Source organism: Netta rufina, assembly GCF_964035555.1.
Source record: "Netta rufina genome assembly, chromosome: 8".
NCBI classification, from domain to species: domain Eukaryota; kingdom Metazoa; phylum Chordata; class Aves; order Anseriformes; family Anatidae; genus Netta; species Netta rufina.
The window spans coordinates 11872682-11896299 of record NC_140131.1 but is presented as its reverse complement, the minus strand read 5'-3'; the positions used below and the strand labels follow the sequence as shown (position 1 = coordinate 11896299).

General features: G+C 39.7%; 1 protein-coding gene and 2 long non-coding RNA genes across 3 annotated transcripts in view; 2 read left to right on the top strand and 1 right to left on the bottom strand.

Annotated features, from left to right (window-relative positions):
* The first annotated feature begins 2391 nt into the window (after window positions 1-2391).
* On the top strand, window positions 2392-11174 carry LOC311212231. Its single transcript, XR_014618682.1, has 5 exons — window positions 2392-2508; window positions 4756-4850; window positions 6808-6941; window positions 10348-10485; window positions 10943-11174. It is a non-coding gene; the product is annotated as an uncharacterized lncRNA (long non-coding RNA).
* The window catches only part of ST6GALNAC5 (ST6 N-acetylgalactosaminide alpha-2,6-sialyltransferase 5), a gene marked incomplete at both ends in the record, with an annotated part of 69365 nt that continues 48221 nt past the window's right edge, over window positions 2475-23618 (bottom strand). The window contains 3 exons of the mRNA XM_084291468.1: window positions 2475-2706; window positions 9939-10046; window positions 15016-15425. Coding sequence (XP_084147594.1) covers window positions 2475-2706; window positions 9939-10046; window positions 15016-15425 — 750 coding nt within the window. The remainder of the gene's footprint in view (window positions 2707-9938; window positions 10047-15015; window positions 15426-23618) is intronic.
* On the top strand, window positions 11349-15146 carry LOC311212232. Its single transcript, XR_014618683.1, has 3 exons — window positions 11349-11406; window positions 13791-13886; window positions 15029-15146. It is a non-coding gene; the product is annotated as an uncharacterized lncRNA (long non-coding RNA).

Here is a 23618-nt window from a genome sequence, read left to right as displayed (position 1 = left end):
GACTGAAAATGTTTAAAGGTATCAGCAACACATAATTATTAACAAAACTGAAGCAGGAATATTTATGATCATTAGTTTCACTCTGTTGGAAGTTAGGAGATCTAATCTCAGTTTATCCCATGTTTCTTCAGAGTTTTAATATTTCACCCGATCTATTTTGTACTGACCAGTCTTTCAGACAGGAAACATCCATATGGAGCACAACATATTTCTGAAAGCATACATGGTCCTGCTGGATACTGTAAGTAGATCACAGTAATCTAATTTAAAATGATCTATATTTAAAAATAACATGACTAGCTTAAAACATCTAGCATACATATCCTGCAGCCCTTCTCAACTGATGTAAAAACTAACAGCTCCACTTTATAATGACAAGATCCTTTTCTTATGTTATTATATAATAATAAAAGGATGGTGGCATCAGGGTACCTACCGTGATCTGTACTGTCTCTTGCAGTCATATGAGAAATAATCTGTAAATCAATTTGACAGAGTTCCTCAATTTGAGTAATGCATGTTGGCTACATGCCCCAGTACACATGCTGAAAGGGATGTGCAAATTACCATTAGTTCAAAAGACAATTCTGTAGAATTTTTGTGAAATGAAGTGGAAGAAATAAAACACAATCAATGAAATAAGAATAGTTAAACATCAGTTGGCAAGAGATGGGTTACAAGTAATTGTCAGTAGTAGAGCTTTGCATTCACTCTGTGTGCTGAATTATGTTTCTTTTGATGAACTTCACACCACAAGAGGAGCTTAAAGGCAAAATAGGTTGTAGTTTCTTACTCTGATAGAGGGGAGCACAGCAACAAGGAGAACAGCTTGCTGAGACCTGCACTTCAGGTCCGCACAGTATTACAGAGATAAACAAGGCATTTTACTGCACGTTGTCACTAGAGAACCAAGGCATCTGCTGGGCAGCTGTAACAATTGCTATGAAGTGTTGGAAAGAGGAAGTCATAATGGGTCATAAGTGAGTTTAACTGACACTGAGTTTGGTCCTGGTTCCATGTACTGCTGCTGAGGTTGAGCTTGTCGGGCTTAGATGCTTCAAGGTAACATCTTTGTTTTAGTTTTATTTTTCTAATGAGTGGCACCTTTTGTCACGTAAGTTATATTGTTTCATGCAGTAACTTCTTCAAAATAATAGGAATAATTACAGATTCAATATTTGTGAGGCAAAAGGAAAAATAATAGTGTAACTGAAATGTTCTTTATTCATAAGCCGAGTATAACCCAGTAAGACACAGTGTGAGGTTCCATATACAGAGCTAGCATTGCCCATGCCCTTGCATTTGCCAGGCTTTAGTACTTCACAAAGAAAATGCCAAGTGTAACTTGGCTGTTGGCAGGGGAACAATTTCATATGCATGGAAATCCTTCCACATCCCACCTCACTGTGATCCAGGATCTCTGAGATCAGTGATGGTCTTGGAACAGTGGAAGGCATAGACCATACAGGTGTAACGTTACCATCTTTTTGGCTAGTATGGCTGATACTGTACTACCTGTTGGATTAGCTTCATGATTTCAGAAGTTTGGTCATGTTGTTGCAAGCCATTTGTTGCAAACTGTTGTTGCCTGGTTTTGTAGCTTGTTACCTCAGGAAGGCTGCTCCTTCAGCCTCTTACAGGACGACAACAGGCAAAACAAAACGCAACTCCTCCAGCCTTAGTTGGTCTTCACTGAGAACACGCTGCTATAAACAGTCATTTTTTGATGAACTTTGCCTTTCTCCCCCCACCTCTAATTAAAAACCAGCAGCTTGATAGCACAGCAGAAAATTCATATTGATATCAAACAGAATTTTCACTACCATTTTCGTATTAACATGAGATGCCAGAATGTAAAGTTAGCTAGATCTGCACATGGGACCATTCTTGCTGTTAAAGGCTTTAGGCTGGAACGGAGCCCAAAATTTTTAAAAGAAATGCAACATTTCCAGATCAAATATTAATTACATGCTATATAGAATCATATTTTTCAAACAAATCCTATAAATAAAAAGCTAGGCCTTTCAAACCATCAGCAATATTAATTCTGGATTTGAAAGATTATGAAAGATCAACAACCACAGAACTGTGAATTAGAAAAATACTGGCCTAGGTTGCATAAAAACCGCCATTAAATAAATACTGTAAGTTTTCACTATGAAAATTCAGTGGTGTTGTACTTTAAAAAATCATAATGAATTAACCATCCCATTAATGATACTCAAATTGCTTTTCACAAATCACATACACACACAGGAAGTCAGACGGCCAAAAAAGGCTATATACTGGATTAATACACAGTTCAATGGAAAACACTCGATATACTCCTTCATAACTTCCTGACTGTTGTTGCAGTTATCAGCTGCAAATCCTGTTACCCTTCTCCTCTAGGTTGCCTTGCTGTCCCAGAAGGTCCAACACCCTGACGGCTGATGCAGGAGGTGATTGTGATTGCGGTCTTTTGCGCTCATCCCTCAGACCACTGGTTTAATCTCAGGGTGATTTACAGTAAGTGGTTCTGGTTTCCAGTCTGGTTGGAAAAAGTGAATATTGAATGTCCGTGCCCAGTTCTCAAACACTCGTTTCTCTGTGATGAAACGATGATGACTGCCCTTTCGTCCCCGCTCATGTGAAATGTACATTGTGCATTCATCGGGTCCCAAAGGTTCATAATAATGATAAGGTACTGAAAGATGATTAGGATCCCTGTGGGAGAAAGAAAATAGATGGAAGCCTCAGATGTTCGTCTTTACTGATTGAAAAGATATTATCTTTAATAAGCTGATGGGCTCAAATCCACTTTTACTCCCAGCTAAACCGTATTTCTAGGTATCTGCATTTTTCTTGAATATTTAATATATCAGAAGGTGGCAAAGGCTTTTCCTTTGCTCCTTCTTTTAATCTCTTCCTCCCAGTTAAACAAAAGACAGCAGTAGCTCAGAAACAAGGGAGAGTGCTGCAGGGCTGTGTTACTACTCTGAAATTTGAAGCAAACTGCTTAAGAGATTTATATCTCGATAGTGATTTGTAAAAAGCTTTGCAGAGGTATTTGCTGAAATGGGGGAAGAAAGGGAAGGGAAAGATAGAGGGGAGGTGGTTATCTGTGTCACTGCAGTTCAGTTGAACACTCGCAGCATGGTGCACCAGGATGTGAGTGCACACCTTCAATGAGCACATCTGCATGCCAGGTCACTGATACAGCCCACTGCCGTTGGCTTTACAATCAAACATCTAACACACAGGTGAGTTATTTTGGATTTTATAATAGAAGCTTTCACGTATCTAAGCTAAAAACGGAAGTCATTCACCCACAGTACCCTTCTGCCCTTGTGAGCCCATCAGTGTTAACCAGCAGGAGATCCTGTACTCATGTAGTGACATGTAGGATATGCTGAAGACCCATTAGAAAGGTAGGATAAAAATCATTTCAACAGTTTTAACATCAATGTTTTGGTGTTGCACTCTGTAAAAGGCACATGTATTATGTTTATAATGTAATAAGCCACAATGGTTCATTCTTTTTGTCTTACTCTCTACATTAAACGATACCCATTATGTTTTGTTTTGTTTTTTCACTATGAGCACAGGCTGACAAGACCTCATCCAATTGTCTGTCATTTACTCAAAGAGAGATAATTGTCCCTGACAGAATAACCCAGTTGTACCTATCTCCACTGTTACTACCAAGAAACTATTTTGTAGTGGCAGAAAAAAAGTTGATCAAAACACTGCCATTTAGTAAAGCCTTGGAACTGCTCTGTATTAAAACCTGAGCTCAGTAAGAACCACTGTACAGAGCAAAAATTCAGAGCTGTCATGCAGATTCGGGGCTGTCAGCTCTAATATTGAGTTGATTATTTTCATTTTGAAGAGCTAATATTTAAGCTCAATTTCAATTGAATGCATCCACAATCTGTCAGCATTATGTCTTGGTCATTATTTTTACTGTGTAATTCTGTCACCTACGCAGTTCTCTAATTCTTCTTATTTTACCATTATCCATATTGTATATGCAGTGGTAATGTATGATATTACTGCTGTTTTCCATTTGTACTGTAGATTAATGTTTTAATTCAATCAATCTAGCTTCCTACTAACACAACAGGGTGATCAATCTTACAACAACAGAATAACAATAAAATTACATTTTTAGAATAAGATGGATTTTAAATTTGCCGTATATATTCTCACTGGAATACATAAGAGAGTGAAAAATCTTTTAATACCTCACCTACAGAATGTGTATCTTTAATGTAAAAAAAATACACTTTAATATATATCTAATACATTCTTTTTAGCTTTCACTATTAGATCTCAATCTTCAATTACATTTTCTTATAGTTTTTTTTATATATTGGAGCTTTTATTATAATTTCTTAAATTAATCATTTGCTTACTGTAAAGCTAACAAGATACATTTGGATGTGATTTATGCTTTCTTAAGAACTACTGAACAAACCAACATCTGCCTCACATTTAGACTGTTCTTTTCCACACTGTAGCTGGATTTCTCCAGCTACAGTTGTTCTCAAGGGTAAACCTGTATTGCTTGGTGGAAATTTACAGCTTTAAAGTTAGGATTAGTAAAGTTGAAATCTCATTTCCAACTGACTTTGAATAAATGCAGTCACAGTGGAAAAAACTTAACTGCTAAGGCCCCAGGACTGCACAGAGAGCCTGTTAAGGCTGTTGGCCTGATGCCTCTTCACAGATTTGGTTAGTGTTCACCCCTTGTGTTTTTTTTTTTTTTCCCAGGCCTCAGCTGGGTTTGCAGAATTTCGTGAGAACTTTGGAATCAGATTTGCCTCAGAGGATCTAGAGGAATGCTGCTCATGATTTTTCTTCCACAGGTACAGGGGGTGGGTCTGTCAGAAGGAAGGAGGAAAGAGAGGAGGCCTGATAGTGGTCCTCTCTCTTCTCCCTGACTCTGATGATATAGTATTTACCTAAGGTTACACTTTTCCTATTGCCTCTTTGAAGCAACAATTTGAAGCCTGTACCTTACAGTAAGTGCTTTCTTATCAATATTCTACCAGTGGATTTTGTTAGCAAAGGATTTCTCTTTTGAAGACAGGGATTCCATGTTACATTAAGACTCCGAAGTTAAAACCAGAGTATCCCAAGTGGATACTCAAGTATCCACTCAAATATCTCTTAGCTTTGGGCTGTAGTGGGTCACTCTATTTTGTGCAGTGTGCACTGAGACACACCTGCTGCGTGGTTCAGGCACCCTGTGGGGTTCAGCTACTGCCTGATGGGTGCTGCCAGGAGGTGTGTGCAGGCTCGCAGGCTGACCTTGAGTCAAATTCTAATACAGAGCCCAAAATGCCGATGTTTTTAGGCAGCTCCAGGATTACTCTGCAGCAGAATGAGGTTTTTGAGGCTAAAAGTCCAAATCTGTTTGGCTTGAGGAACACTGAAAGGCAGTTAGGTACTTAGCACTTTTTGTCTGAAGTTTTTTCCCCGTTGTGGGAGTTCTGTATTCCCCCAGATTTCATGCTAGTAAGGTTTGAATTTGAATGCTGGCTTGGGTAACTACACCGTAGCCGAAATTAACTGTACTGTGTTATCTTCTAACTCTGCAATTAGCTTGTGTCACCAGCGAATGAAATGCATGAGTAATTTCTATACGGAAATTGCTTGCCACCTCATTTATTAACATTAAAACAGATGCTGTTTTATCACTGACTGATACTGGACATTAATCAGTATTTTGTCAGACTTCACATGCATATTAATATCACAGCTGGGAGGAATCTAGGGAAGATCCTTTGTAAAATATACTCTACTTCCTGCCTAATAGCCTGCCAGCACAGCAACAGCGTAAGTGCTTGTACCCAATGTCAGTCATCTACTGTTTGCCACTTCAGTGCACATTTTCCCACAGATGGTATCCACCCACAGTGAAAGCTGAAAATACAGCAAACAGTGTTTGCCTCAGAAGAAACAAGACAGAAAAGCATGGCCATCCCATTCCATGTTCTGGTCAGCCTCTCCCTTTACAAACAGGGTGATCAACCCACTAAAGTTATATGAACTTAACTTGCAGTGTCAAGAAATTAATAGTTTCAAGGTGAGTAAAATGTAGTTAACATGTTGAGTGATGGGCAGCATGCTGTGCCAATACTATGAAGGTTTCTGGATAATGTTTTGCCTTTTATTCCTAGGATCCCATTTCCTTGACATGTATTCTAGCCCAGTTTTCCAAACCATGTATGTATTTTGTTATTAAGTTATTAAGGTAATAAGGTGAAATGTGTGTATAACAACTAAAAGGCATGGCTACCTCCCATACAGTTTATACAATCCTGTGAGCATCAAGCCCTCCATAAGCCCCAGCAAATCTAACTAGCAGCAACTGCTTCTTTGCACTTGATTTAAAGCAGTTGAAAATGGAGAGAGGGAGGTAAGAAAACACTAGATTTAAAAGCTGTACCCAAAGGAATAAATTAAAGGACTTCAAATGCCAATTTTCAGGCAAATTATCGCAGATGGGAAATGGCCTGGCAGTCAAATGAGGATTCTTCATAGGAAAATGATCTGGTTCCATAATTGGAAGAAAAAATACTCCTATCAGTTAAAATAAGGCTCAAAATTAAGCTTTAAGTTTCTTTGAGTTCCAGAAGGCCCATGAAGGCAGGGAGGTAAGAGAGGGGAGGTTAAAGAGGGTTCTTCGACACCTTGAATTTTCCTTGTGTGTGAAAACCCAAAGATACCTGCAAGGACCCAACCTGCTGCAACTAACTCAACAGACAAGGGCTGGCATTATTACAAACTCATTAAGATTTGTCTGTGTCCTTCCCACAGATGCTGCTGAGCAGCCACAAAGAAAAGCAGCAGCACTGCAGCTCCTTCAGGAATTGCGGTGCTATCTGAGCTCCACAATCTGGCTGCTGATGGAGGGAGAGTGCCAAGAGGAAACCTCGATGTCCCAGTCAGGGGTGAGTCCTTCCATGTGCGTACAGCAGATTGCTGTAGGCTGCTCAGGGAGGGAAACATTTTCTACCTAGGGTACTGTTTTTACTCCAGTGAAGGCCAGGAGTGGGTTCCTGGGCACTGGAAGAAATACAGCAAGATGACTGGTTTGGTGACAGAAGAGTGAGAGGTGCACACTCTCCAAAACGTTTGTAATGCGCATGCAAACACGGGCTTTCATCTTATTCTAGACTGTGCAAGACAGACGTATGGAACAGCATGAGAGCAGTATCAAAGCCGTTAACCCTTAGAGCAGTGTAAATCTGTAGCCAAGTAAAGGGATTCAATATTGCATAGAGCTTTGCTGCGTGGTACTAAAAATTTATAAAAATCAGGTCACCAATTCCAGTTCAACTATAAAATCAATGTCCAGTGAAAGTAAATAGAAATGAATCTAAAACACGTTGTTGCAATTAATAGTGACAAATCTTTTTAGTCTCTAGTGCAGGCTGCTTCGCTAGACTATTTTTCCTGCATGGGTGGAAAGCAATTTGGTTAATGATCTTAAGCTAATAATTTGTAGCAGAATCAACAGTATGATATTCATGATACCTTTGAGGTGCCCTTCACGTTACGGATGTGATACTAATTTAATTCAACAATAGTGATCACCCACACTCATTACTTACTCCAGAGATTAAAACTTAAAAAATAATGGATATCTGCTGGAGTTGTAAATCTGGTGATATTAAATTTGAGTAGAAACTAGAATACTGATAAATATATTTTAAATCTTAATGGTTCTTCAGCTGCACAGCAAGTAAGATATATTTCGACCTATACCATTTCATACATATATGAGAGAGGGAGGGTGATTTTTGTTACTTTTTTTTTTCTTTTTGACATGGTAGATTTGTGTTTTGTCTGAATGCAAAGCAGGGAAATCTGGCTTAAAGTACAGCTGTTTGCAGACTATTTCTTTCTTTATGCTATTTTGGTTTGTTGTCTTATTTCTTTGAAAGGAAGCGCTGTTTAATCAGCAGCTGAAGAGCAAACTAAGTTTAACTTCATTTATAGCAACAGGTTCGTTTCACAAATCTTCATAGATAGCATCTTCTAGGCATGCGAACTACAAGTTTCCTCTTCATTGTCTGGGGAATAAACCACTTAAGTAAGCACATTTTATATTATTTTGATTAAGAAATGACCTTTTAGTATTTTTATGACCAAGTGAGCCTTTAGATTATGATTTGTTATCCAGGCTATAAGCATTATTACATTTATTGACAATAGAATTGATTGCAGCACTTACTGTGTTATAATTTAATATTACATCCATTTGATTTCAGTGTGTCAATTCCGTGAAAGCCTTTCATATGGTCTCAGTTACAATTTTAGCCTCTCTCAAAGAGATGATTTTGTTTGTTTATTTTTAAAACCAAGCATATGCACCTAAACTAATCTGATTTTGACAACTAAGGAAGCTGGCCTGAAAAGTTAGCAATTCAATGTAAAGCAATGCTCACTCCTAACTTTCGCAATTTTAGATCGTTTATTTAACAATTACTTCCATGTGCCACTGGAATGCAGCCACTTCTGCAGTAAGACAGACCAGCCACTTACAATGATGCCAGGGACATAGCCATTTCAGAACAGAAACTGAAGAAGTGTGTCTTGGCAAAATGAAATGACAGGGGAACTGAAATGCTGCGCTATGGAAGGTATTTATGTTGCCTAGAATATCTGATCTAGTTTGTTACTTTCCTTGGAGAATTCATGATGAAACCTGGCAGTACATCACAACATTTATCATCTGTATTTTGTTATAATTTGTAGAAATTCTCACAAAGGGGAATTTAGTGTTGACATTTTATACTATAATTTCTTCAGGGATTTCAACTATTTTGTGCCCAGGATAAATGCAGATATTTGAATGATCCTTTTTAGTGCTCAAAAGAAAGTCAAAGCAGTCCTATTCTTTGTGATAGACTAGCTAACCTGTCACTGCAGCAGTTCTCTCTCCTTGCCCCTGAAAGGCATCTTGAGTTAGTCAGTGAAACAAACTTCAGTGAGATCATTACATTTGCAACAAAATTCAGGCAAGTACCTCTCAGTGAGAGGGGCTTTGTGAGCAGCGAATGAAACATTGCACTGCTGCCATGTTCCAGACTGTGGCTACCAGCTCCATGCATTGCTGGATCAATCACCTGGCAGCGCAGGTGGCCTCAGGCCTATGGGTGGGCACACAACCACATTTTTCAGAAGACCAGAGTGCTAGGCCCAGGTATGGACAGATGATACTTAATTCAGTGTAAAGACTGTTGATGTAAAACATCTGTATGAGTTCATACCAGGTTAGTACTTTGCATCATGTAACTGGGGAGGGGAGGTCTGCTTCCCTACCTCTGTGACCCCTAGTAGGAAACCCTAACTGGCACCTCAGGGCTGGGGCCTGAATAGGGCTGGGGCATGATGTAGCTGGAAAATCTGCACAAGCTGTTTTTGTTTGTTTGTTTTGATTTTTGGTTGGTCAGTTGTTTTTGGTGGGGATTATTTGGGAAAGCAGTTAGCTGGAAGACTGGGATTTACATGACATAGGTACAATGCGCTTAACTTTAGTTGTATAGAAAGTTAATTTAGAAACTAGTCACTATAATAACTCCATTTCTCTATTAATTCCGGCGGGAACCTTTAAAAACAAGTTAAAAGTAATATTTTCCAGTACTCCTTTTTTCAGATTAATTTCATGCCAATTATTGCATTACTTTTAGCTGATAAATATTCAGAGACTAAAAGAAACCAACAAGATGGATTTATTCTCCCACACTACAAACAAATTTTTTAAATATTTTATATAACATAATTAAATGCTGTTTGTTGCTTTCAGAATCAGATCTTGGGACATGTTAATTAATTGCTTTAAGAGGATGGAAAACATGTTTCAGAGAAAAAATTAAAGACTCAGATACTTATCTGTAACGTTCAACCTTGTTGACTAATAATGGTTCCAAAATAAATCCTACCTGCAGAAATCCGGTGGCACCATGCCATAAACATTTATCCTGTCACAGAGCTCTAATGCGATAGTCATTGTGAACCAGCCCGTGCTAAGCCAAGTGTTGGATATCTTCCTGAAAGCAAAAACATAATTAAGTTTCTAGGCTGCCAAATAATTCTTGAGATATCTGAAACAATTTCTGGGCATTTCTTTCATTCTTGTGAAAGGTTATGAAAATTGGGCAACCAAGACTTGCTTGCTCATTCATCTTTTAATGATTTTTACTAGTGTTTTCTGTCAGTGGACTAATTATGCAGAAACTGCCCTTGCTGTAATTAATTTTAGGCACAGGAATGTTAATATTTAGGTGACCTTTTGGTAAGTTTACCTTAAGTTACTGAACTTCATGTCCTATATTTATATTCTTCTGCTAGTAATGTACTGGGAAAGCACCACCCATCTGGAATCACTTAATGGAATTTGTAGATCAAGTAGTCAGGAAGACATCACAGGAGATGAAGAGGGCTGCTTAAAATGCTACGTGCCACAGCATACAGCGCCTGTCTGCCGCAGTAAGTGATGGCCTCAAGTGCTTGGTCTCATTACCTTTCCTCACACCTTGGTCCATAGTTTGGTTTCTAGAAGCTCCCAGCCCCTCACTATAGCCGCTGGCAGGAAACTTTATTGGCTGCAGTTATGCCTGTCCCGTAGCCAACCTGGGAAACCTTCACTTAGGCCCTACCCCCACCGCCTGCCCGAAGTCTCATTCCCTCATGGTGGGCCCTTTGAATTTGACTGCCAAGTGCTGCAAGGGAGCCCTCAAAGGCAGTTCCTTTCCTGGCCTTGTCTGCAGGCTGGGAGAAATCTTTTAAAAGAAGCATAACTGATCCCAGCATTATTTATGCAAAATCAGCTCATATCTTCATGTAATCTCTCACAGTTCTAAGAAATTAACTATTTGTGCTTAAATTGTGCTGTATCACAGGTTCTTGCTGGCAAAATGGCATCAGTAATGCTTCTTCTTTCTAGCACTTGCTCATCGCTGCTGTTCATTGTGTAAGAGCTGGCTGCTGTAATGGTTACGGGTTGTCTGGCACATGCACTGAAAGCCCCAATCCTGTGTTAAGTTCCTGCACTGTCCCTATGCCTGGGGAGAGCTGGCTGTCTTGGAATGGGAGGACCAAGGACATGCTGGTGAGGAGCACATCCTAAAGATGCAATTGCATATTTAGGGACAGCCCTGCAGGACCAAGTCAGGCACCTCTGTTAGAAATGGGGTCACAGTCCTCAGCTCTCTTCTGGAGGTGGGTATTTGTCCCTGAGAAAACAAATGCATTCAGAGGTCTCCTTTGAAATACTATTAAAAAAGGAAAGAGCAGGTCTCTCTGATGGCTACTTACTCATCTAGAAAAGTCGTGCAGAAGAGGTTCAAACTCGCCAGCCTTCCGAAAAGATGGGCTTAGATTCCTGGCTTCAGACTGTTACAGTGACTGGTGAGTCTCCTTCCATCTCTTACTCAAGCTGAGGCATTGCAAGAGCTAAGTGTGCAGGCTTGTGTCAGGTAAAATGTTGTGAGCCTTTAAGATTTGAGGAGTGCCTTGTACTGAGGTCTCCTGTTTCCTCAGTGAATTAAGACTACTGCAAACTAACAAAAGAAGTGGTGGTATCCATGTCTGCTGTTAAAAAGGCACTTCTAAACATAAGGGTATTCCGTAACCAGAAATGCCTAAAGGATGCTGGGGAGCCTGTGTGCTTTGCCGTGCCCTTTGCTGGTTACCTGGTTATGTGTAAGCTCCCAGAATGTACGACTTCACTGCTCCTGATGGCTTTCAGGCTAAGCTAGCATTTGGAGAATAACTGATTTAAGCATCTCATTAGTTCCAATTATGGGGCTTTATCCTTATCTGCATTTGCACTTAAGCTTTTTTTTTTTTTTGGGGGTGGTGAAAGGGGGAGGAGACGGGAGAGGAAGACAATTTATCACAATGTAGTAGCTGGGTCGTAAGCTCAGCAGAGGCCTTCAGGCATGGCAACAATACAAACCAGTAAATAATTTCTGGCTCAAAATTATTAGGGAAGGGACGGGTAGGGAAAAGCCTAAAAAATTGCTTTTCTGCCACTTGAGAGTTTCTGAGCCTATGAATCACCGGGTAATTTAGGATCATAGGCTGTATTTTGGAGCTTGTACAAGGCGTTGTTCTAGGTGCCTAAGACCTTGCATCCAGAACTGAGGGAGCAGTTGCACTTAGACCGTGACCTAGGCTCTGCACACATCAGGAAAGCTAGCTAGACTGTCTGCTGGGTTAGTTTTCTTTTTGCTTACACACTTATTTTGCAATTTAGTGTTTTCAGTAAATCGGAGAATAACTGAATTTAAGTAAGCTTAAAAGTCAAACAATAGAATAACGATCTAAAAATATACTCAAGTACTACTTTGGCCTCCTTAAATACCACATCTGTAGGACAGCAATATAGAAACAGGGTTACAATGTCTTGCCTTTTCATAAATGCTGTGAACAAGATTCCAACAAAAGAATACTGTTTTTATACCTAATCAGCTGTAATGAAAGAATATGAAGAACTGTCATGTGCTTATTAGGGGAAATTATCAGATATTCTTTTATATGATGAACTAACACACTGTGCTGATAATTCTGTAGTGCACACTAAATTACAATTAAAGGCCTTTCTGCTCCACCAAAATCTCATTTATAATCTCTATGGAAATACTCTTCCTGCAGTTATTTCATTTATGCTTCCTTTATCTAATTACTATAATATTGGTTCTGAATCATATTTTCTTAATGTACCCTTATTCAATTATAAAGTTATTTTCAAGTACAGTTACTTTATAATACCAAGTATATTGCTCTGCAGCCTTCGTCATTCACTGTACTATTTAATTGGCAATGTTTTCTGAAGGTTTTCCTTCTTTTCAAAATCAGCTTTTTATTGTAAAGCACAATACATCCAATTACTTTTTTTCTCATCATTTTCAAGACAGAAAGGAATGGTTTGATTATTACACCCTTGCAATCAGATTTCTCTCTCTCTCTTTTTTTTTTTTTTTTTTTTTTTTTTTTTTTGCAGGCACTGATGTCGAGAGCTCAGCAGAAACCTCCCAGGGAACAGCATCATCCTGGGCTGTACAATGTTCTGCTCCTGCCCCCAGAGCTACATAAGTGTTCTTCCCTTAGAAAGTCTTTCCTACCCATGTTTCTTTTCATCTTTCCTTCATTTTCCTGCCTATTCATTTATTTTTGTCTCCCATTTTAACCATCTTAGTCCTTCAAGTATGCTGTATTCCCTCTAAAGCAGTGGTTCCTCTACAGCAGAGCCTGAAATTTCTTAAATGCAACAGGAGCTGTTCATGAATGAGGCTGAGTTTTGCTAGATTCAAGCAGCATTGATTCATGTTGGGAGTTCAGGGTGCCCACGACTGAGCCCACTATAAACTTGTTATAACATCATTAATGTCTCAGACTTCTTGAAAACGTTTCAGGAGCCAAGACTGGGCCTGGTGCCTGTGCAGAAAAAGAAATGCTTTCATTCCGTGCTTAGCTATAGGCCTCCTGCTCCAGATGGGTAATACAGAATGAGAAAGCAGCAGCCTGCCTGAAATTGCACAGCAAGAGTCAGGAAACGAACGGGACCCCAGCTCCTCATGGCAGAACCGGCCAGCTCTTCCTCAAAACGGGACTGGGAGCAGTCCCACAGTGAGAGAGTCAGCTGGGGCACAAGGAGGCACTGTGCCTCTGACCCCTAGGGCTGGTGGTAGCCAGTTACAGCTTTACCACAGCTTTGTGAATTGTAATGCCTTTGTAAATACTGGCCATACAGATAATCCTTTGTGTTTTTTTTTGCTTAATTCCCACAGATTATAACCTTCTCACTTCGCTCAGCTCTGAGTGAACAACTCTGGTAGAAAATCACAACCACTGTTTTGGGGATGAAGAGGAAAGGACCTTTAACAGTAAGAAGCTGAACAAGTTACTGTGTGCTTTAAGTGTTAATGCAAGTCAGACAAGTATTTGGATACTTAGTTTGATCCACAGTAACTGAGCTGGGCTCTGCAAGAAAAGCACATGGGATATGACAAAAGACAGCAAATGCTAACCAAAGATGCAGTCACCATCAACTAATAGGATACAGGAATTTCCTGTGCCACAGGCTCTGCCTCCATTGTACAGCCCCAAAGACAAGTCTGTGCCCTCGAGCCCTCTGTCTACAGAGGACTGAGCCCAGCTTCAGGCTGTGCTGTATATTTTTGTGAAGTAAGAGAATTTTACCATGAGTTACTGCACAATAAACCCACCTCTTCATTTGTACTGAAGTGGGGACCCTGTTCCATTTTTTACAGCTGCATATTTAATATGTAAAAAAATAGGAGTTCGTTAACGATAAACGTGATTCTCTCTAGGAAGTCTTTGGCTTAAATGCCAATTTTCAAACATTATATGTGAAAATACTCAAGTCCTGCAGTGGGTCACTTATTAAAAATTTGATTTGAAGATCAGCCTACAAGTCATAAACAGTCTCGTAAAGATGTAACTATTGTAATAACTTTCCTTTTCCCAGTTGGAAATACATGATGAACTCCTCTGAAGCACCTAATGTATGACTAATGTTTATTTGTATTACAAGAAGCTTTACAGCTGCAATGTTCCAAGAAAGCTTAAATTCAATAAACAGCTATTATAATTCATAGAACAGTGGCATTTCCTCTGTAAGAAAATATAAGCTATCCATTCTGATTTTTCAGAATCCAAAAAAAAAAAAAAAAAAAAAAGGAAACTTTTAGGTATATTACCCCAAAGTGAGATTTAAACAGCTTCTACCTCCTTGTCTATATAGGCAGCACAGCCAGACTCTGGTATTCTAAGTTGATGTGGCAATACTCCACAAAAATTATTTTGATGCATAATTTTTCCTTATGTTACAAGTGATGTTATTTGGTCTGTTATACCATATTACAACTCATGCAGCAGAGGATTTAATGGGTGTGATAGTCCCTCTGAGCAGATCTGAAATTGGTACATATAAGCTACATTATTTTTCTGCTGTATGACTTCCCCCAAATGTATCCACATAAATTTTCTCACCTGTCTTTCCCAGTTTCTCGTTTAAAAAGGTCATCAAATTGAAGCATCTTGTGGCGAGAAATCATATATGCTTTTAATTGAGGGAGTATCTGATTCATCAGCTGCAGGTTGTTATATACCAAGCCTTTACCATCTCTCCTCATGTAGCTGCTAGGACCCCAGAAGATAAACACAGCACCATGGCTCATATTTAAGAGTTCGTTGCGGTTTCGCAAAATCCTCTGAATACTGGAGTGTGCAATGACTCGAAGGCTCGTTTTGTTTCCAACATCTCTTCCATAACCTCGAGTAGGTGCATCATTCATTCGTATTACGCACTCTGTCTCGTCGATTCTGTCACCTTGTTTACTTCCCAGAAGGTGTCCAGAACTGGTTACCAATGCACAGCTCTTGCAATGCATTTTTAAAGGCTGCAAAGACAGACATACTCAAAATTAGCTGTGAACACCTTCCCATTCACTACATGATAATCGTAACTAGTATTTTACATAGACATGGAATATTTTACAATGAAAATCTCAGTGGACTTTTTATAAATCTCTCTCAGCATTCTTCCCAAATAACTGGGAACATACTACCTGTACCTTTTATAGAGAGGGAAATTGTGCGTAACCCTTACAGTTCTTGGTGGAATTGAATCCAAATCCTCCTTTCCACTGCTGCTTAACCTTCATATATAGTAATGACAATGGCTTCTAAACTCTTCACAGCTGCATAGCATTGTACTTCTTCTATTTGCTATAAATGAGCTCTAACTGGAGTATTTCAGATTCCTCCTCTTCCAATTTTTGCATGAAATAATCATTTGTAAGTCCTCATAAGCACAGGTGTGAATAGCTTTTCAACTCTACGGTCAGGACATCTTGCTAAAGGAAAAGAATTATATCTTGGACTAATCCTTCCACACTATTTCCAAATCAGCAACATAACCACTGCACTGCTCTCATACTTCTGTTGTGGTTCTGCCATCAGAGCTGGTCATTAACGTCTGCATAGCTTTTACATGACAGTGAGGCAGCTCACTGAATGTTTCCTAGCTTGTCAGGTCACGTTTAAAAGTTACACAATAAAATGGAACAGGAGGGGCCTGTTCAGTGAGTGTCTGACCTAACAGAATCGCAAGACTACACCAAGTTTTCATGAAAATGCATTATTAATCATGCTACTGAATTAAATAAATACATAAATAAATATATATAAAAATGAGGAGTATGTAAGCTTATCTGCTGCCCAGCATGAGAACTGAAAAGGAGCAAAGGGTTAACAGAATCCCAAAAGTGTTGATTTCCAACAAGAATACAGCAAACTGAGACATGAAGACTGTCTGAAGGTGTGCCTCCGTGATCCTCTACGAAACCATATCTTGCAGCATCTAAGGCCAGTAAGACCAAATTACAGACCATACAGACTGTGCATCCCCATGCAGGGAAAAGGCAGTAGCCTGACTTGCTGTCCTGACTTGGCGTGCTGGCGTTTCTTATGAGAAGAGACAAACCAACCAACCGAACACAAACTGAACAACTGAACTATAGATAATGACAAAAATAAAGACAACAACCTCAGGGAACAAGCTCAGTCAATAAAAATGACTGTGAACCAAAAAGACTGGGGTTCTAACACCTTCCTGGTGAGTACTAGACTTGTTTAATTCCAGAGGCTCCAAGTCAGACACACAATGGACTGGGAGCAGTCATCCCCTGCACTAGATGCCGGCCTGATCCAGCACTACTCGTTGGCTCCGAGTTCTACCAACCTAAACCCACCCCTGACAGCACGGGCCTCAGCACCTCTCCCGATCAGATCCCATGGCTCTCCATGGCAGCTTGTTGTTTGTGCCACTACAAACAAAGCTAGCGTGTCCCCAAGTGTACACTTGATGGATTTATAGATGAGGAGCAGTTAGTACAGCAGCATATAATTATACTTGGTATCGACCACATAGATATAGGCAATAAATAATTAAATCAGTGTGTTATGATGCAACTCAAAAAACTCTACAGGTCAAAACAAGACATACATGTAGCCTAGGTCTGAGATCATCTTAACGCCCTGTTTGCAAATACTTCAGCATCCAGTATTTGAAGGAGTTGCTTTATTTAAGTAATGTTTTTAATTCTGAAGGAAATAAGGGGTTGCAGTCTGAGCTTTTTTTTTTTTAATTAAAGAAAAAATAACTAAATTATACCATTTCTTTAGCTATACAACCAGTGAGCTTTGGGTCTCCATTTCCCAAACAATGTCTTTTTTCTTTCACATATATGGACCGTAATCCAGGCTAATGATATGAGTAGAAATGTTCATGCTTTTGTGAGCCAAGGCTTCTAATGCAGTATTTACATGCGTTTTCCTTTAAGCTTTCATCTGACACTTTGATAAATTACCTAGCAAAAGGCTCTAAGGTGAACTAGCTTCTCCACCATCATGCATGGGAAAGCAAGCTGAAGTGCTAATGAGGTTAAAGGAAATGTAGTCGGCACCAGTGTTAATCACATGGGTTTGAATATCCACATTGCGAGACATTTTCACCTAAAACAATCTCTGCTGGTTTCTGGCCTACACGTTACTTGTTTCTTTTAAAAGTCTGCCAGAGAATGTCACTTGTGAGGAAATGATGGTAACCACAGTGAAGCTGTTGAAACATTTTTTGTGGGGTGAGGAGGGAAATGTCAACATTTGCTAGATGATGCACATTAACACTCCCAAAACATCTGTCCCACATCTTGTTTGAAAATGGCTCCTTTTGGGAAAAGGTCTTGGGACTGAAGCATTCAGGTATTATCCAACTAATACATCAATGATGCATGGGGGCTGATAACTTGTGCCTGTTCTGGGCAAGTCATTTACACTCACCTCACTGAGTCTTTCAGTCTGAATGTACAAAACTCACACCTAAAATTGCCAGAGGAATTCACAGCCAACAGCCACAACATTCTCATACCAGCTGTCTCTGAGGCCCTGACAATATTGAAAGCAAGGAGAAAAACCTATTGGCTGTAATATCATTGGGAAGGCAGTGGTTGCACCAGAAATGTCATCTACTTAAGCAATAATAATGGAGGCACAAGGCATTGCTTTGGGATTGATGACCAGCTGGGAAAAGTTGATGGCCTGAGAATAACCAGGGGCCATTAAGCCAGAAGAACATTAAGTCCACAGAAAGCTCTCTGCTAAGGTAATTATTACAGTGATATGTGGAAAAAAAGCAAGCCAAAAAAAGCAAACCCATGACATACGAGTTATATTTTAGGTAGGCAATGCAACCCTTACTTCATTAATCTTGTTTCCAAATGCCCAGAAAAGTGAGAGGTAGGTGAGTTTTATGGCACCTCTATTAGCTACCTTGAAACATAACACAGAACACATGTAAAAGCTGCTACCATTTAATGGCACCCGTTGTCACCAGCAATAAGCAGCTATGTTTTCATGTGCACCTGAAGTACACCAACAGCACCTTGCACACAGAGCACGTGGCCACTTCTACAGCACAAGTCAGTCGCGTCAACACGCTGGGCACTTAGTGACAAACTGCCTGAATTTTTTCTCTTACTTTCAGTCAACCAAAAATTCACAGGGAGAGAGGGGAAAAAGAGATTACAAGAAAGCAAGCTGACTGTGCTAGTACTCTAGGAGCTGGCAAAATGAGCTGGTGCTTTTCCCTGATAGAAGGGCTGTCCCCAGTGAATGAAGGGCGCAGGGGAACCTTGCCAGGTTCTGGTAAACCCCGAAACAGCCCCGTGGTGGCCGTGACGACTGAGCACAGCCTGGCACAACTGTAACTATCATGGGCCAAAATGACTCCTGGAAGCTGTCACATGTTACAGCCCAGTCAGTACTGCTGCTATACCACATACTTCCGGTTTGTTTAAAAGCAACCAACAAGCAAACAGCAACAACAAAAAAAAACCAACAATGTCAGAGTTGTTCCTGTATTTTCCAATTTGAGACAATCTCTGCTGTGGTATTGACTTCAAAATCTATGTTGTCCAATGATAGAAAAATGTTATTTTCAGACACTTTATTGCTCAAAAAAATCAATGGAAGAATGTTATTCCTGATTCAAAATATGTTACTCTTAGATACAATTATTTTCTCTGTGATGAAATCAAGTGATCAATTTTTATTTATTTATTTTGCTTAAAAAAGGCCTTTGATTTTAAAGCCAAGATTTTAGAAAACAGGACAATTCCCTCCAGTAAAATAAGCAGCACTGGAAAGCACACTTCTTCCTACTGAGTCCTTAATGACCTACTTTCAAGACCCCTGGGTTCAGATCATTCCACTATCAGGAGTATAAAAAAGTTTCCTTTCTATAAATAAAAAAATCACATATTTTATCTTGGCAATAATGACCCGGCCAAAAAAAAAAAAAAAAAAATCTTCTGGAGTGGAGAAAAGCTCATTACTGAGTTCAGCAGAATAAGACCACCTATCAGTTCCTTAACACCAACATTCCTAATAGATGTGGCTGGAAATATTGCAGATGATTTCCAAGTGTATTGGAGTGAGCAAGAGACCGAGAAAGATTTAAAAATATCCAAATTCCTTTTGGATGAATGACCTTTAGCTAAACATTTGAGACTGAAAGCGCAGACCGTCAATGAGGCTGCTCAAGTAACTGAAATAGGGCTGCCACCGGTAGCGTTCTCTGCTGCTGGAGTACCTGAGAGCTGTGGGCTCCTATTGCCCTGCAACATCTCCACAGAGCTTTTTGTTCCTCAGTACCAACACACTTGTCTCCTATCCTACCCAGAATAAAGAACCGTAGGGCTTCTTCACCTTACGCTAACCAAACCACACCAACAACCAGCTTCACAGCAGCTCTCAGACTGATGCTAGCATAAAAGCAGTGGTAGAAATTGGAACTGTGATCTAAAGGAAAGCAGAATTGTTTCTGTTTGCAATTGAATTAATTCAGATAGGGCAATATTAATGGCTAGAAAAGGTACACATGGACCCTGAAAGAAACCATCTTACTGATTCAGAGGATGGCCATCTTCTTCCAGAGCAGGCTTTTTTGTTGTTGTTGTTAGAAATAAGTGAATTTCTTTGGTAGGAGTTACATGTCTACCCTACCTAGTTCCCTTTGTGCCTGGCCTACACACAACAGTTACCTTGTGACACTCACTGCGTGTTACCTCAGTAATTACTTTTCCTGTTCCTTGCCTTGTGCTCAGAACTTGATCGCTATTTCATACCTGATATTAACAAACACTGTATTTACCCTAGGTTCAATGTAACTTGTTACTTACGACTCATTCTTGATTGCTGGGTCATGAGCTACCAGCAATGACACTGTGCAATTAACACATTGCTGTTAACATCGTACTTTGTCCTGGCACCTTCAGTTCAGTTTGTACTTTCTTGGAGCCTTGAGCAGCTTTGGGGTATCTCACCAGCTGCTGGCTTGAGACGGCTGCTCTAGCAGAGGCTGGCTGCTCCTCCCCAGTTCTCCCCTCCCAGTGGCTCCTAGGGCAGTCTCCCTGTCACGACAGCACCTTGGCCTTTGCAGGAGCTGCAGGTACCACAAACGCACAGACGGCTGCTCCAGCTCTGGCGGGCCCCTGCCACCCAGCACAGCTCCAGGTACACGGCCTCTCTTGCCATTACACCTGCCATTCACAACCAAGCTATAGCATGTTGCTTCCCAAGGTGCATCTCCTTCCTTAGTATTTTTCCTAGGAGACAAGTGATTGTAAGGCCTAATCTATTCTTCTTTGAGAAATTCCAATCACCTTAAAGTAGAATAGAAACCCTGAAGCTGCACATTTGCAAAGTAATGTCTGCTCTCCGAGTCAACGCAGCAAGCCGTGGGGCTCAACCTGTCTCATTAGTGAACGACAGCTGTGCACTCCAGAACGGCTTTCCAAATTGTAAATTACTTTGGGAGACATGATCTTGTGAAAATAATGCAAGTTCCCCAATACTTTTTACTTTGTAATATATTGATCGTGGAACAAGGGCATGTGAAAAGAACTAAACATGAAAAAAGAGACGCACAAGTATTTGCTTTAGTATTTCCCATCCCCACGCACCTGACACACTATGAAATGATGCTCTCAAACTAGTCTGAATAGCAAATATAATTCAGATGCATATCGGGATATTTAGGTCATATTTCTATGTATTAAAAGCTGGAAGGAAAAACAGACTGAAACACCCAAAGCACGTATAGGATTTTGAACCTCAACCAACCTCAACTTTCTGTGGAACATGCCTCTTAAGTCCCCGGGAGTTTTGGTTTTGTGGTGCCAAGTTCTGATCTAAGACATGATTTTGCTTTGACCATTAAATTCTCAAACATATGTTCAGATAAAGAGTGTAGCTTCATTTTTACACTACGCATGCCAGCTCAGACTTTCCCCTCAAGTTTCATAGCTTTTTGTTCTTTAACCCTTATGCTAGCAGGTACAGAGAAGGCCTTAAAGAGGAAGAAAGATCCCCTGAGCAAATACATTTATAATTTTTGTTGAACTAGACTTTCAGAGCATTAGACATTCTGCCATGAAAACAAAGTGCATTATCCACTGAAATAAAAGCACTGATTGCTTTGAAAACTGTATCCCAGTGACTGATACCACACAAGTAAATAGAAAGGGTTAGGAGATACCACTTCCCAACATTGTTAATCCGTATGCAAATCCAAATAACAAGCATTTGCAGTAAAACTTTGCAATTCAAAAAAGGTCTGGCAAGTCTGTTTAGAAAGATAAATGCATGTCTGTTTAAAAAGATAAAAGATAAAACAAATGAATTTCTTATTACTTCTCTTTGTTTCTTGAGATGTAGAGCTTGAATATGCAAATGTTGTGGAAACATTAGCATCTTCATTTCCCATTGATTCTTCAGAGTTAATTATATAACTGGACTCTGCCTTCAGATATTTGATAAATCGAAACAGTGAAATAGCCAAACTTCAGCAAATGCATTCATCACACCAGTGATCACAGTGCCCTAGGTTTTATTTCTCCAAGGAATGGAATATTTGTGTCTGCCACGATATTATACTGATGGGCATCTGCAAAACTTGTAGTAAAAATATAATAATTCTATTTTCAAATGGTCCTTAGGCGAATCTAATTCAATTTCTAAACATGAGGCTGTATTACGAAAAGAAAAATAAAAAAACAAATGCACTCCATAAAGCTTTCACTGGGATAATTTTCTTAGAAAAAGTACCGTTCAGCACATTAGTCAATGAAGAGTCTTCTGCTTGTGTGAAGTGTTTTCCGGCACATTAACTCTTTTTCAGGGAACTGCCTGCTAGTCAAAGCTTCCATTAGATTAATTAAAATATGGCTCCTCTCACTGGAAAGGAATGGCATGAGTTTGGTTACAGGACATTGACCACCTACAGAAACCAAGCCCTTGCTAGTCACATAAAAAACAAGCGGAAGCAGCACAGGAGCCCGAACAACAAGATAACTTGTAGGACGGGGAGCACATTTCTTTTCTTATTTGGAAGCATGATTACAAGGTGCTGATGTTTTCCCCTAAGCCACCTGAAGTGAATATAAGGTGCAACCTTGCAAATTGTCAGCACATATAAAGCTAAGATTTAGAGAGTAGTTTCCATCCTGCATCCTATAAATGTGTCCCATGAGGAAGATTAGTATCAATCATAGGCTTATTGGAGAGGGAGATAGGATACAATGATAACCTGGAGCTATCAACTAGAGTAATGGTCTAAGAAGAAAAAGCAATCAGAGAAAGAAAAGAATATCTTCAATGAAAGACAGCACTGGAAAATCAGGCAGGAATGCATCATGTTGATGAACCTGAGCTGTTATGAGAGAGAGAATCATACGAACAATATACAGGCTCAAAAGAAATGGTTATTGCCTAATGTTTATCTTAAAAGGAGTGCAAATAGACATTCATATTACATCAAACTGCTTTACTTTTGTTCTGCAGCTGAAGTACTTGCACTAAAATGCAATAAAGCAACAAGCATGGTGTCTTAACTATGCAAACTGTTACCAACATTTCAGAAAAACAGGAACTATTACAACAGTCCATAGAGAAGGCACTGGATGCTTTGGATTTTTGCTTCCGAAAGTTTGCACATCAGCTTCTCTCATCTGCTTTGGTATGTTTTGGCAATTCCTCATGGAAATATGCCCTCGGCTGCTCTCTCTGCACCTGTCGTGGCTGTGCAAGATTTTTTTGAGCTTCAATTTTCACAGGGTCACTCTTTTACCTAACCCAGCTTTAAAGGTGAGCATCATTGATCCTTAAAGACTGTGCCTAAGTTTTCAGCTTAAAGCTCACGTCTTTCTGCAACACTCTTTGGCTCATCCAAATACATCTAAACTCTCACTACGGCCATATCCTAGAAGGCAATAGCGTGACAGCAATTGCAAGGACACAGGCACGCCTTTCCAGGGGCACCCAGTTTTCAGATGACAACATCAACACAGCATGCTGAGTCTCTAGGACAGAGCAGAAGAAATTTAAGATCAAATATCTTCTTAGAAAGAGTCACTGACCCCACAGAGAATTTTCTCTAAAACGTATTTTGTCTTTTATTTCTCTACCTTGTTGAAGTTGACTGCAATAAAAAGCAGGGCTCCTTATTGCTTTCCAAGGTCTTTGTTTCAAAAACG